Raw genomic sequence first — 14,060 nt, 5'->3', positions numbered from 1 at the left:
GTATATAAAAAATGCAATGAATGTCTCTTTATTTCCATTTTGTCTCTCTCTCCCTGTTGCTTTCAAGTTTTATTTAAAGGTGTAGCCAGTTCATTTATTTGCAGTTAAAAAGTCAAAAAAAATTATGCACTCACTAACTGTAAGTCGCTCTGGATAAGAGCGTCTGCTAAATGACTAAAATGTAAAATGTAGAGGTCAGGATGAGGAAGCCAAAATGGGTTTATGAAGAAGCCTCGCCCTAATCTAGCTCGTAAATTCGTAACAGAAATTCTAAGTACATAATTAATACTTCCCTCCCTCCCTCCTTTTCTCCTTCCTTCCCTCCCTCCCTTCTTTCCCTGTTCTCTACCTCCTTCCCTCTCTCCTTCACTCCTTTCCTCCTTCCCTGACTCCCTCCCTCCACCCTCCTCCCATCCCTCCCTCCCTCCCTCCCAGGGAAGTATGCGATGAGGGACCTGGTGAATCGTCTCCCTGGGGGGAACACCACCCTGCTCTCTGACGAGACGGTAGCGGCCATCTGCTGCACTCTGCACGAGGTCACCAACAAGAACATGGAGAACGCCAAGGCACTGGCCGACACGGGCGGCATCGAGAAGCTGGTCAACATCACCAAGGGCAGGGGAGAGAGGTGAGAGAGAGGCTTCAGCTGCTGCTCAGACAGAGTCTGCGTCGCAAATGGCACCCTATTCCCTTTATAGTGCACTACATTTCAGTGTACTACTACTACTTTAGTAGTTTACTATATAGGGGATAGGGGTGCCATTTGGGATACACACAGAGAGCATGAGGAAGGACAACTTGTGCTTCCACACAGAAGCTTGCTCTAGGCTCATGTGCTGAGGTTACACATTCCGGAATGGAATGAGAGCAATTTCAAACAGTTGAGAGTAGACTCATTTTTTAACCGCAGAAACATGCAATATGCCAGGTATTTGCCATATATTCCTAAGAGGCCTCAGTTATAACTTCTCAGTGGTAATGTGTGGTGACATGCGTGTCTCTGTCCTCAAAGGTACTCTATGAAGGTGGTGAAAGCTGCTGCTCAGGTCCTTAACACACTGTGGCAGTACAGAGACCTGAGAACTATCTATAAGAAGGTAAGAAAATGACCAGTGTTGGGATGAGGAGGCTAAGTACAGTAGGGCTACTTCCCAATTATCTCTCCATCCTGCCAAAGTGTGCACTTGTTCACTTCCCTTAATTGAAAGGAAAATGGCTGGTATATGAAATACGGCGGAAACTCCTACTAGCCCGTGCCGCCACCAATCCAATGCTTTTAGATTTAGAAGAAGTGAACGAGTGTACACTTCAGGAGAAAGGAGATATTATTGGGACTCACCCCAGGTCTTTGTGGTTCAAACTAACCACTGTCTCCTTTCTCTGCTGGCTTTTAGGACGGATGGAACCAAAACCACTTCATCACGCCAGTATCCACTCTAGAGCGCGACAGGTTCAAGTCTCAGCCCACCCTCCCCACCAGCACCATACAGATGTCACCGGTCAACCAGTCAGGTAAGCCTAGCTACATAAACAATAATTCACCTAGGTTACGTCCCAAATGGCACCCTATTCCCCAGTTTTTCTTAATCCTGGGTGAACATTTTTGTTTTTGCCCTAGCACTACACTACACACCTGATTCCACTCATCAAAGGTTTGATGATGAGTTGATTAGTGGAATAAAGTGTGTACTGCTAGGTCAAAAACAAAAATCCCCAGGACCAACATTAAGAAACACTGCCTTAGTGCACTACTTTTGACCAGGGCCCACAGGGTTCTGGTCAAAATTAATGCGCTAGATAGGAAATATGGAGCCATTTGGGACGTTACCCTAGATAAGACGGTTTAATTGAAAGTTTCATCATTTTGACCTCCATATTCTGTTGTCCATAGCTGGTAGTGCAACCTCTTCTCCTGCAATGCTGGGAATCAAAGAACACCGTTCTGATTATCAGAGGGCACCATCAACTATGCAATTTTGTAATAACCAAGGGGACAACAATGTACATAAATATCAATATACAGGTAAGCGATGTGCATACAGAATTCTCATGATCTCAGAATTATTACTGTACATAAAACACAGTATATCATGTGAGACTTTGAAATGGGATTGAAAATGTATCAGCCATGTACACCAGACCGTGATCAAAGTATCCCCTAGGGTCATTTCTACCTCTATGGAAGCCGTAATCCATTTGATCCCCCTCACCACTCCCAGGAATCACATTCCATGCCCCCTCTCCCCTAGCTCTCCCCTAGCTCTCCCCTAGCCCCCCCTAGCTCTCCCCTAGCTCCCCCTAGCTCTCCCCTAGCTCCCCCTAGCTCCCCCTAGCTCCCCCTAGCTCTCCCCTAGCTCCCCCTAGCTCCCCCTAGCTCCCCCTAGCCTCCCCCTAGCCTCCCCTAGCTCCCCCTAGCTCTCCCCTAGCTCTCCCCTAGCTCTCCCCAGCTCCCCCTAGCCTCCCCAGCTCTCCCCTAGCCCCCCTAGCTCCCCTAGCCTCCCCTAGCTCCCCCTAGCTCTCCCCTAGCCCCCCTAGCTCTCCCCTAGCTCCCCCTAGCTCCCCCTAGCTCTCCCCTAGCTCCCCCTAGCTCTCCCCTAGCTCCCCCTAGCTCTCCCCTAGCTCCCCCTAGCTCCCCCTAGCTCTCCCCTAGCCCCCCCTAGCTCTCCCCTAGCTCTCCCCTAGCTCTCCCCTAGCCCCCCTAGCTCTCCCCCAGCTCCCCTAGCTCTCCCCTAGCTCCCCCTAGCTCCCCTAGCCCCCTAGCTCTCCTAGCTCTCCCCCTAGCTCCCCTAGCTCTCCCCTAGCCCCCCTAGCTCTCCCCTAGCTCCCCCTAGCTCTCCCCAGCCCCCTAGCTCTCCCCCTAGCCCCCAGCTCTCCCCTAGCCCCCTAGCTCTCCCCTAGCTCTCCCCTAGCTCTCCCCTAGCTCTCCCCTAGCTCCCCCTAGCCCCCCCTAGCCCCCCTAGCTCTCCCCCTAGCTCCCCCCTAGCTCCCCCTAGCTCCCCTAGCTCTCCCCTAGCTCCCCCTAGCTCTCCCCTAGCTCTCCCCCTAGCTCCCCCTAGCTCCCCCTAGCTCCCCCTAGCTCTCCCCTAGCTCTCCCCTAGCTCCACCACCACCACCACCATACCTCGCTCTTTCTTATCACTCTTATTGGGAGCTGAAGTCTCTTGGACGATCGGCTAAGTTCAAAAGAGCACTTGAGCCTTTTTGTTGCGTTTAAGTGGGTCTGCTGATCAATAAAGTTGCTGGTCCACCCACACTGTGAGCCACTTGGCTGGGAAGCCACTACAAAGCGGCCATTGTTAGTTGCCCTGAGGAACAGTAGGGCTATTTCCCAAATGGCACCCTATTCCCTATATAGTGCACTACTTTTGACCAGAGCCCTGGTCAAAAGTAATGCACTACATAGAGAATAGGGTGCCATTTGGGACATTGACTATGCAGGGCACCCAGATGGACAGCCCACAATGGGGCGCTGAGAGGGCTGAGTAAACAGAGCTCCTCCACATTCACCCCGCCTACCCGCCAGTCTACCCAGCCACACTCCCTGGGTCAGCCATAAAAACCCAGAATGCTGGGAACAAGAGTGGGGAATGGGTTTCAGGATTCCTCTGGCTTGAAAATGGGCCAAGGAAAATACCATCCCACAGGCTTTGCAAACAATAAGACGCTGGTGCCCAACTCTATGACTGTGTGTTATTAGTCTGTTCAATGCAGCGTAGCTGTATTTGATCATATACAGAGATCATGCCTAAGGGGATGTGTGAGATGTGATATTTGACACACTGTACACTAACAACTCAAGTTTGTGGCGAAGTTGAAGTTATACCGTTATGTTGTGCATTTCTCTTCCAGGGTCTGGAAAGCCGCCGCCATATTATATCGGGTCCTACTCCTCGCCGACAAGAGAGGACCCCAGAAGAGCACAGGTAAATACAATACAGACTCAGTCCCTTCTGGTCGGACATCCATCTCCATCTTTCCCTGCACTATAAACTTGGCTGGTGCAGACAGGTCTTTTGCTCCACTACACTAATGCAAGGAGACTGATACATATTCCAGTGTGGATGAATGCGAGAGCTAGGAGACATCCATCATATCAGCCATTGTGTGAGCTGGAGTGAATGTGACTGCTGTAATAGGGATGAGCTGGGCGTCTCAGGCACCTAGATAGGACCCAGGGAGAGGGTTCTCTGTTCCTTCCCCTCCCTGCACCCGTTCTCAGACTGGACAGTCAGGATATTACACCCAACCCTGTATAGCCATGCAGCTTGAGTTTCGATACATGTAGGGGCGGTTTCCCGGACACAGATTAAGCCTAGTCCGCGACTAAAAAGCATTTTTAATTGAGATTCTCTATTGATCTTGCTTTTTAGGACTAGGTTTAATCAGTGTCTGGGAAACCGCCCAAAGAGTGTGAATTAGTTGTTACTAGAATTTCAACCAAAAATTACCCATAAACCAAACAAACACTGGAGTTTAAAGTAGATATGTTCCTGTATTTCACATAGACAGACCTGATTTAGTGTTGCACCTCTTGTCTCCACAGCAGCAGGTGTACTACACTGAGGAGCCGAGCAGGCGGAACTACGACACCTACAGAATGTACCTGCAGTCTCCACACGGCTACGAGGAACCCTACATGGAGGAAGTAGTCACCTTCCCCCCCACGGCAGACTACAGCTCTCAGTCGAACGGCCATGGACTAAAATCCACCACGAACTACGTGGACTTTTACTCCACCACGCGGAGGCCTTCCTACAGGGCGGAGCAGTACCCAGGCTCACCAGACTCCTGGGTATAGGGACTCCATCTTGGAACCCAACTGATGAACTCGTCCATGAACTTTTATCTGTGTGTTTGTTTTTAAAAAGTTAATCTGAATGTGGGGGTGGAAGCGATGACAGATGGAGAAACAGAACGTTAACCAAAGAAAGAAGGAAATCAAGGAATGTGGTTGTTGTTTTAAAAGAAGAAAGAGAATCATGCAGTGGTTTGTTTGGGGATGGCGGCATTGGACATCATTTTGAGCGGCGTCCTGCTCTGTCTAGATGTTAGTTTTTCTTTTGGAAACCCGTAGCTGTGGTAGCATGGTGAAGGTGTGGGTTATGTGACGGAAGGTTTGCGGTAAAGAGTCAGATGGGGTATGTGTATGTGTATGTTCGTAGGCTAAAATGGATCATGAACTCATATCTGAAAAAAATAAGAAAAAATAAGTAATCTAAAGATGTTAGTTTGTACAGAGGGATCAACTTGTATTTGTTCTTAATGTTGAGACTGTGTATGCCATGGAGTGTTGTACATTTCCATCATTTAATTGTAAATACAGAAAAATGCCACCTGGTTTACGCTCATCAGCACTGGTAAAGACTTGTGCCATGTCAAATCTATATTATAGATCTATAAATACAGTATATGAAGAAATAAGGAGAGAAGGGAAAAGATAACATCATAACATAAACTTGCAAAGTTAATAAAAGTTTACTTTTATTTTATAAATAAATTGCAGACAATTTTGTGACTTTGCAGATATTCTCTTTATTTTTCCATTTTCTGTCCTGGACCTTTCATGGGATGGTTCACTGCCATTTTCTATGCACACCAACCAACAGAAATAAATGTGAACGTTTGGTCCATGAAGAGCTCTACAACTCCTCCCTTCTGTTGCTCATCCTCTCATCTTTGCATGCATAACATAGAAAAAGAAGGCAACGGATACATCCCAAGTGGCACTCTATGCCCCACATAGTGCACTTCTTTTGAACAGGGCCCCCAAATGGCACCCTATTCCCTATATAGTGCAATACTTTTGACCAGAGACCTATGGGCCCTGGTCAAACGTAGTGCACTATATAGGGAGTAGGGTGCCATTTGGGACATATCCAACATGATAAAGACAGATCAGACACTCAGCATTTACTTTGTCTTATTTCATGACCAGACAATAGACCTTTTCAGATAAACCCTTTGAAAGTTGTTAGAAGTGACAAAAAAGACTGACAATGCAGGCATTGCTTTTTGCCAGGATATCAAGTAAATTGTTTTATTTAAAAAATATTTAAAACAATTTATTACATAAAAAGCAAGCATGTTTCACTAAGATAAATGTGAGATGAGTTCTGTTCATAAACAATCTCTTGCCCCTCCCTGTACTCTAGGTCCTTCATAATGTACAGATCTTTAAAAAGTCAGATTGCAATGTATATGCTCCACATAACCAGATAGTGAGTTACCATATTGCTTACGTCTATCCTGCTTTAGTCAGATCTGCAAACACAGAGGGGAGTGGCTGGAGGTTGTTTTTGAACTAGGCAATGGTGTTGTATGAACGGCAGGATTGGTAGGTAGGAAATAGGTTTAGAACATGAACATCCTCAATGCACACCACAAACACAAATGCGCCAATCGATATACTAAATAAAACAATGTAACTTTTTGAGGCTGCTTACGCCATATGTCTGGTTCACTCATGTGGAATAAATTAGTCTGCTGTAGCCCCATATGCTGATGCTTGCGTCCTGCATCAGCTACGTCATTTTCCTTTCAGCAGTATAAAAGCAACGGAGTTGGTATTGTCCTAGTTTGTGATCTGTTATTGTTGTTCAGAAGTCGAGAATGGTGCAGCTATCTAAATCTGGAATGAGAGAGAGTCTTGAATTGAAGGCTGGCCATCCTCCAGCAGGTATAATGTTGATTAATTCATACTAATTCGCAATTGTCACTGAACTGTGCATATTTTCTTTGTAAAAAATTGTTCTTTGCTTTTTTAAGAAAATAAGTGTGGTTTACATTCAGTGTATTTACCATATAGGCCTACTCTTCTCGTTGAATTTATTTGTCTTCGTCCCGTGCAAACATTGTTACGGTTCTGCTACAAACCTTAAGTGCGTAGGTGGTAAACTAATAAAACATTTAAACGTATAACGATTGCATGCAGTAGTTGGCCTAAATGCTCTCATTGCTACTTTTAATTGTATTTATCGTTACAATGCGTTATGAAACATGAATCAGTGTATAGCATAGCCTATTGTTCAACTGTGGTACATTCTGTGCTCAAGGGACAGGATGGCCAGCTCTGAAGTTCAGTTCATACAGTTAAGTGAATATTTCCCATGCAGGTTCTTGCTTCTACATATGGTTTTGTTGCTTCTACATATGGTTTTGAGTCATAATCATAGTCACAATCAAACTGTTTATTAAAATGCTAATTAACGGCATTTGTGCGATGCCCCCCTTTCTTAATCTATGCAGAATGCCTATTGACAGTGTTGGGGAAGCTACTCTGAAAATGTAGTTTCCAAGCTACCAGTTACTTCACACTGGAAGAAGTTAAATTACACTAAAGCTGCACTTTGCAGAAATCACTCCGCCATTTCCTGGTTGCAAAAATTCTAATAGTTCGCCTAATTTAAGTTTGTGACAAAACAAGCAAGTATAGTATAGAGAATCATTGTACCATCTCAACAGCTGTGAAATATATTTTCCACAAAGTAAAAGATGCAAAAACAAAACTTTAAAACGGAAAGCATTGAAATAGCGCACATATAACATCTCCTGCTTCTTAGACCAGGTGTCAATGAGAATGACAGATCTATAACTCACAGTTCTATGTTAACTTTTTGGGCGACCCAACACAATTATGTTGTATGTAGCTTAAAGAAAAAGTAGTTCACTACATCCAAACTACAACAAAAATTGTCAGACTTCAAATTGCAAGAACAGATCACTCTAGAGTCAGATGTTAACAGAATGTGTAATTTAGCCTATTAAACACAAAGTGAAAATTAGGCAGGTCTGATGCTGAAAAAGAAGGGAAATTCTTGCCTACTAAACCCATATTTTATTTTTGCTAAAGAAAGTGTAGTTCCAGTAGTTGGCTACACCACTACATGGCAAAAAAGTAATTAACTACTAAAAACACTACCTATGCTGAACATTACTCCACAATACTAACCTAATTGACAGAGTGAAAATAAGGATGTCTGTACAGAATAAAAGTATGCATACTGTTTCCAATAAGGCAATAAAGTAAAACTGCAACAAATATGGCAAAGAAATTAACTTTGTCATGAATACAAAGTGTTATGTTTGGGGCAAATCCAACGACACATCACTGAGTACCACGTTTCATAATTTCAAGCATGGTGGTGGCTGCATCATGTTATGGGTATTCTTGTCATCGGCAAGGACTAGGGCGTTTTTTTTAGGATACAAATAAATGAAATAGAGCTAAGCACAGGCAAAATCCTAGAGGGGGGGAAAAACCTGCTTCAGTCTGCTTTCCAACAGCCACTGGGAGACAAATCCACCTTTCAGCAGGACAATTCTCTAAAATCTATGGCATGGCTTAAATGGCTGTCTAGAAATGATCAACAACCAACTTGATAGAGCTTGAGTAAAAAAAACTTTAAAAAAACAAGTACAAATATTGTACAATCCAGATGTGCAAAGCTCTTAGACTTACCCAGAAAAAACTCACAGCTGTAATCGTTGCCAAAGGTGATTCTAACCTGTGTTGGCTCTGGTGTGAATACTTATGTAAAATTTTTTGATATTTCTGTATTTACATTTTCAATGAATTTGCAAACATTTCTTAACATGTTTTCACTTGTGTGTTGGGGGGGGGGAGAATCAATTTAATCCATTTTGAATTCAGTCTAACACAATGTGGAATAAGTCAAGTGGTATGAATACTTTCTGAAGGCACTGTAGTTCACTGCCTGTTGAATACACTTATGGTGTGACATGATGTCCCAGAAAAGAAGTTCTGGGGCCATACATATCAAGTGTATCAGCGTAGGAGTGCTTTAGCATCAGCTTTGACCTACTCTGAGATGCGCTTACATACAGCCCCTGAAAGGGACTCTTGCAGTAAAAATTCTACTTTCTCTGATCAGAGCTGCACATTGTTTGGCTATATGCTTGAAAATCAAAGTGCTTGTTGCTTTGACAGGATGTGTGTAAAGTAGATTGATTAAAGCTGCATATAGCAAGCAACTGAGAAATTAAAAAGCAGCCACTGATAAATCCGTATTCACTGCCAGTGCCATCTCTTGATCAGTCTACCAACTTTCTTCTTCCAACACTGATACTCTCATAATCTACTTATATATTGGCAAAGTAAACCAACTGGTATTAAAACATTCACAGATTAGTCTTACAGTAACTCTGAATAGTTTGAACTCCGTTCTGATCAAGTGCAGAGGATCTTGTATAACTTTCCAAATAGCATTTAATGCTGGATTGGCAAAGAATGAGAATGTTAACTAGTTATTTTAAACGGTTCCACTCTGGCTCCACAGTGAAGGCTGGGGGGAAACGAGTGGCCAAGAAGAGCTATGAGGAGAGTCATGCCACCCACCATGTGAACCCAGAGAGGGAACAGAAGGTTCCCAAACCCAGGTACAGTACAGTTCAGGTAGTCCCTCCCTGTTTGTCTGTTTTCTTCCATTAGGTCCTTAATGAATACGACCCAATAATCGTCTCGCTGATTGATGGAGCTTGGATGATTTTATTTTTTTACATTGAGAGAACATCAAGAAAACACTTAACTGTAATGTTGAGTTTGTCGTTAAACATGTAATACTGTTCTAGATCTGCAGCCACCTCCAGCCGAATGCAGCTAGTCAGTGTCTTGATGTCAGGAACACTTGACAAGGTAAGGATATCTGACTTAAAAGAATGGCTGCTTCAGTGTCCCACAAGGGTTTGCCAAGAAACCGGTTTAGCTGTAAACTACAAAATCACTTGGCTTCATTTGTAATGATTATGCAAGTAAACACTTTACTAATAGCCTACCTACTACAGATTGGCATAGTCAAATAGTTTATTCCAGATTGCTTGGTAAGCCATGATTTTATAAAATATGATTTCTTAATTGTTTCAGTTGGGACATGACTTCCCAGAGACCCCAGTAAGTGTGAAACACAGCAGACTCAGACCTGCTTTGGAGAAGGCACACTCGCCAGCTTTCAAGTCTAGCTTCTGCATCCAGCAACCGAAAAAGTTCTGAAGCAAAATGTGTTGAAGTTGCCTGAGAGAAACATGTGAAGTCAACTGTGTAAGACCAGCAGGAAGTGTTAGTTACATGCATGAGAGGACCAACATGAGATGTCAGAAAAGACTTGAATGTTTAACGTTATTAATTAATGTAGAATCAATTCAGCTACTTTGAATTGGTTGCAATTTGTGACTGCTTCTTTTAGGTGAACTTTGTGGGGATATGGGTGGATTTCTGCTTACTATGAACCAGCATTTACTGTGCCTTTTTATTAATGTGTATGCGACCCTGTAACCATAAGTGAACTAAAAGCGCACATGGTGGGGATTTTGAAATTAGTTTGTTGCATAAGAGGGTATAAGCTGGATGACTTGACTGTTTCGTCAGTGTCTGTTTTCATAGTGATAAGCTTAGCGTTTGTTGATGGCTTGAATAAAAAAATTGCATAGCATTAGAAAATGTCCTTTGTTTTATGTTTAACAAGGTTCACATGTATAATTATAGTTCATTGTAGTGTCTTTCATTGAATAGTTCAGTTGAAAAAAAAAATGTCATGCTGAAATGTTTGTCATGACCACAGGGTGGTGACAAGTACATGGTTAGCTTGAAGGAGATGGAGTTTTCGTTTACACGTCACACTTGTATGTTGCGTTCAAGACAACTTTGAACTCTGAAATCTTCAACTTTAGTGTGTTCAAGACAACTGGGAACTCTGGGGGGGTTGGATGCCAAGTCGGAAACTCGGATCATCCTACTTGACGATCAGACGTCACGATTTGACCTTGTTTTTTCCCCCGTGTTCCCAGGGGTCTTGAAAGCAGCATTGACATAGACGTTTAACACTCCTATCAACTCAAACCTCTTTGGGTGCATTTTCCCAAGGGATTTTCTGGCTCGCTGCTCTATCATATTGACAGGAGCCGCTCTTCCACATGAGCATGCACACTGTAGCCTATTTTTGTAGACCATCTCCATAATCTATATACTTTAATCATGTTACTACAGCATACATTATGTGTTTCCGAGAGTGAAACTTCTGGCATGTCTCAGGGAAGCTTTGCCAGCAGTATGGCTGTATCATGGTGTCTCCACAGAAACTGACCCACAGCAGAATGTGTCTTTTTGAACTTGGTGCCTCTTTGGAAGGAAGTTCTCTTATAGGGCTCTCACAAAATATCTGTTGTGAGGCTGAACCCAGCAAAGCACTGAAGAGGACTTCTTCTAGATCCACCATGAAGAGTATCTATGGGCTCTTATTGTCTGATATTAACCTGAGTAGTTCTCTACTTTCAGTTATTGTGTAGTTGGCTATTTTATGATAGGAACAGGCAACAAGTCTCTATGAAATTGCTTGAATTATATCCTAAGAGTTTGTTTGACATGTCTACACAATTTAGTAATTTTCTTCCTGACAGTCATACTGTACATTGCATAGGCACATTAAGTAAATGGAAGTCGATACATACAGCTGTGTATAGTGGAAACATTTGAGGAATGCAGAGAAGTTATGGCGTGTGAGTGAGGTCTTACTGACCATGTGCAAGATGGAAGAATATGATCTGGAATGTGTGGGAGAGAGACTACTGTAGGAGCCAAAACTGGATCTCAAACCATTTCATTTGGGCTCCTCGCTGCTTATATTTCATATTTTGTTGTCAGTCTTTGTGGCAAAGAAGTCAGTACTAGTGAAGAAGGCTTTTTATGGCCCACAGGGAGATGATAGGCCATACTAGCCTTAGGCATTTTGTAAGATGGCGGAAGGCAGTATATTAACGCTGGAAACAAATATTTTTACAACAGCTGTCAGCCTTAGCCAGCTTCCAATCCAGCAGATGGTGAGGTTGGACAGATTCAGAATATGAGAAGGCACTGGCGTTGTTCCATCCTTCAGCTGTGTTTGAGGCTCTTTGATCCGCTGGGATTTGGGCTGGTTACCTGTGCATGCATAGTGAGGAGACTGGAGGACAGAAATAATCAATGCACACACACACCCTGTCTCAAAGTCCAGGGCATCTGGCTGTATTACAGGAATGAACCAAAGCATGAAGTGATTCATTAATATGACAAAATGGCATGTTTGTATAGACTTAAGTAAATGTACAGTAAATGTAAATCATTGCATTATTAATTATAGCAATTAGACTGTGTAATTATACTTTTTGATATACTCAGAGGACCATTATTAGCATGTTTTAACCACTCCTATGTAAATGGTAGATTATCAGACACTCAAGAAGGTCTGATTTCATTATTACTGAAACAGAATACAAGTGGAAAATATAAAGATCCCTTCCATTAAAAAAATTGGAGGCCCCTTACACTTCAGTGTTGTGATGCAAAAATTCTAGCAAAATGTATAGCACATAGAATTAAAAAGGTATTGTTAGACATTATTCATTCAAATCAGACAGGTTTTTTACATGGAAGATACATTGGAGATAATATAAGGCAAGTACTGGAAACAATAGAACACTATGAAAAATCTGGGAAACCAGGCCTGCTATTCATAGCAGACTTCAAAAAGGCATTTGATAAAGTACGACTGGGGTTTATATATAAATGCCTGGAGCATTTCAATTTTGGAGAATCTCTTATTAAATTGGTTAAAATCATGTATACTAACCCTAGGTGTAAAATAGTAAATAATGGCTATTTCTCAGAAAGTTTTAAACTGTCAAGGAGTGAAACAAGGTTGTCCACTATCGGCATATCTATTTATTATGGCCATCGAGATGTTAGCTATTAAAATCAGATCCAACAATAATATCAAGGGATTAGAAATCCAGGGCTTAAAAACAAAGGTGTCATTGTACGCTGATTCATGTTTTCTTTAAAATCCACAACTTGAATCCCTCCACAGCCTCAGAGGATCTAGATACATTTTATAACCTCTCTGGATTACAACCAAATTATGATAAATATACTATATTACGTATTGGATCACTACAAAATAAAATTTACATTACCATGTAGTTTACCAATAAAATGGCCTGATGGTGATGTGGATATACTCGGGAATACATATCCCAAATGAAATAAATGATCTCACTCCAATACATTTTAATAGAAAGTTAGCAATAATAGATAAGATCTTGCTACCATGGAAAGGTAAATACCTGTCAATTTGTGGAAATATCACCCTGATTAACTCTTTAGTATTATCCCAGTTTACCTATTTGCTTATGGTCTTGCCTACGCCTAGCGAAGTTTTTTTTTAAATTATATGAGAAAAATATTCAATTTGATTTGGAACGGCAAGCCAGACAAAATTAAATGGGCCTATTTATATAATGAATATGAATTCGGAGGACAGAAATTATTAAATATTAAAGCATTAGACCTATCACTAAAAGCTTCAGTCATACAAAAGTTATACTTAAATCCGAACTGGTTCTCTAGAAAATTAGTAAAATTGTCTCACCCAATGTTCAAGAATGGCCCTTTATTCAGATTACAACCTCTCACTTTCAGTTATTTGAAAAGGAAATCATCTCCCAAATATCACTATTTCTAAAACAAGCCATAGAAAGTTGGTTTTAATTTCAATTTAATCCTCCAGAAACGACAGAACAAATAATGCAACAAATATTGTGGTTAAACTCAAATATACTAATTGATAAAAAAAACTTTTTTTTTTTTGACAACATGTTTAAAAAAGGTATAATCTTCGTAAATGATATCATCGGTAGGACTGGTGGAGTTATGTCGCACATGCAGCTAACAAAAACATATGGAAATGTCTGCTCTACCCAAAATTACAACCAAATAATTGCAGCATTACCGCAAAAATGGAAGAGGTAAGTGGAAGGGGGAAAAAGTAAGGAACTTGTCTGTCGACCTTGCATTAAAGAACATAATTGGTTAAAGAAAACTGTGATAAATAAAAAAGTATACCCATTTCATTTAAGGACCAAAGGATTGACAGCCATCCCATATAGATTGCAAAATAGTTGGGAAGATATTTTTGACGTACCGATCCCATGGCATAGTGTTTATGAACTGATACGCAAAACGACGCCGGATTCAAAACTTAGAATTTTTCAATTTAAATTATTATATAAAATTC

At 41.9% G+C, this 14,060-nt stretch overlaps 2 protein-coding genes across 6 annotated transcripts in view; both read left to right on the top strand.

Annotated features, from left to right (window-relative positions):
- LOC121551853 (plakophilin-4) overlaps positions 1-5,515 on the top strand; it is a gene marked incomplete at its 5' end in the record, with an annotated part of 103,249 nt that extends 97,734 nt beyond the window's left edge. For 3 of the 4 annotated variants that reach the window (XM_041864565.2, XM_041864555.2, XM_041864550.2), the window contains 6 exon segments: positions 436-628; positions 1,013-1,097; positions 1,395-1,512; positions 1,892-2,023; positions 3,850-3,923; positions 4,544-5,515. In XM_041864565.2, coding sequence (XP_041720499.1) covers positions 436-628; positions 1,013-1,097; positions 1,395-1,512; positions 1,892-2,023; positions 3,850-3,923; positions 4,544-4,798 — 857 coding nt within the window. 4 annotated transcript variants of the gene reach the window in all.
- Positions 5,516-6,495: 980 nt separating this feature from the next.
- On the top strand, positions 6,496-10,448 carry LOC121556007 (death-associated protein-like 1-A). 2 transcript variants are annotated; one of them, XM_041869879.2, is made up of 5 exons: positions 6,496-6,676; positions 7,053-7,088; positions 9,297-9,396; positions 9,589-9,652; positions 9,881-10,448. In XM_041869879.2, the coding sequence occupies exons 1-5, from the start codon at positions 6,610-6,612 to the stop codon at positions 10,004-10,006; spliced, it is 393 nt and encodes a 130-aa protein (XP_041725813.1). In that variant the 5' UTR covers positions 6,496-6,609; the 3' UTR covers positions 10,007-10,448. The 2 variants fall into 2 exon arrangements, with proteins under 2 accessions (XP_041725813.1, XP_041725817.1); XM_041869883.2 differs by lacking the exon at positions 7,053-7,088 and having other exon boundaries at positions 6,510-6,676.
- Positions 10,449-14,060: the final 3,612 nt, after the last annotated feature.

Source organism: Coregonus clupeaformis, chromosome 4, assembly GCF_020615455.1.
Source record: "Coregonus clupeaformis isolate EN_2021a chromosome 4, ASM2061545v1, whole genome shotgun sequence".
Classification (NCBI taxonomy): Eukaryota; Metazoa; Chordata; class Actinopteri; order Salmoniformes; family Salmonidae; genus Coregonus; species Coregonus clupeaformis.
Note: the sequence above shows the minus strand (reverse complement) of the source record. Positions and strands in the feature narration are given on the sequence as shown.

Excerpts from the sequence above, each read along its gene's own strand:
- LOC121556007 (XM_041869879.2), top strand. The coding sequence starts at position 6,610 with ATGGTGCAGCTATCTAAATCTGGAATGAGAGAGAGTCTTGAATTGAAG. Across the intron at positions 6,677-7,052 it reads GGCTGGCCATCCTCCAGCAG|GGACAGGATGGCCAGCTCTG; the intron begins GTATAATGTTGA and ends TCTGTGCTCAAG. Across the intron at positions 9,397-9,588 it reads CAGAAGGTTCCCAAACCCAG|ATCTGCAGCCACCTCCAGCC; the intron begins GTACAGTACAGT and ends ATACTGTTCTAG.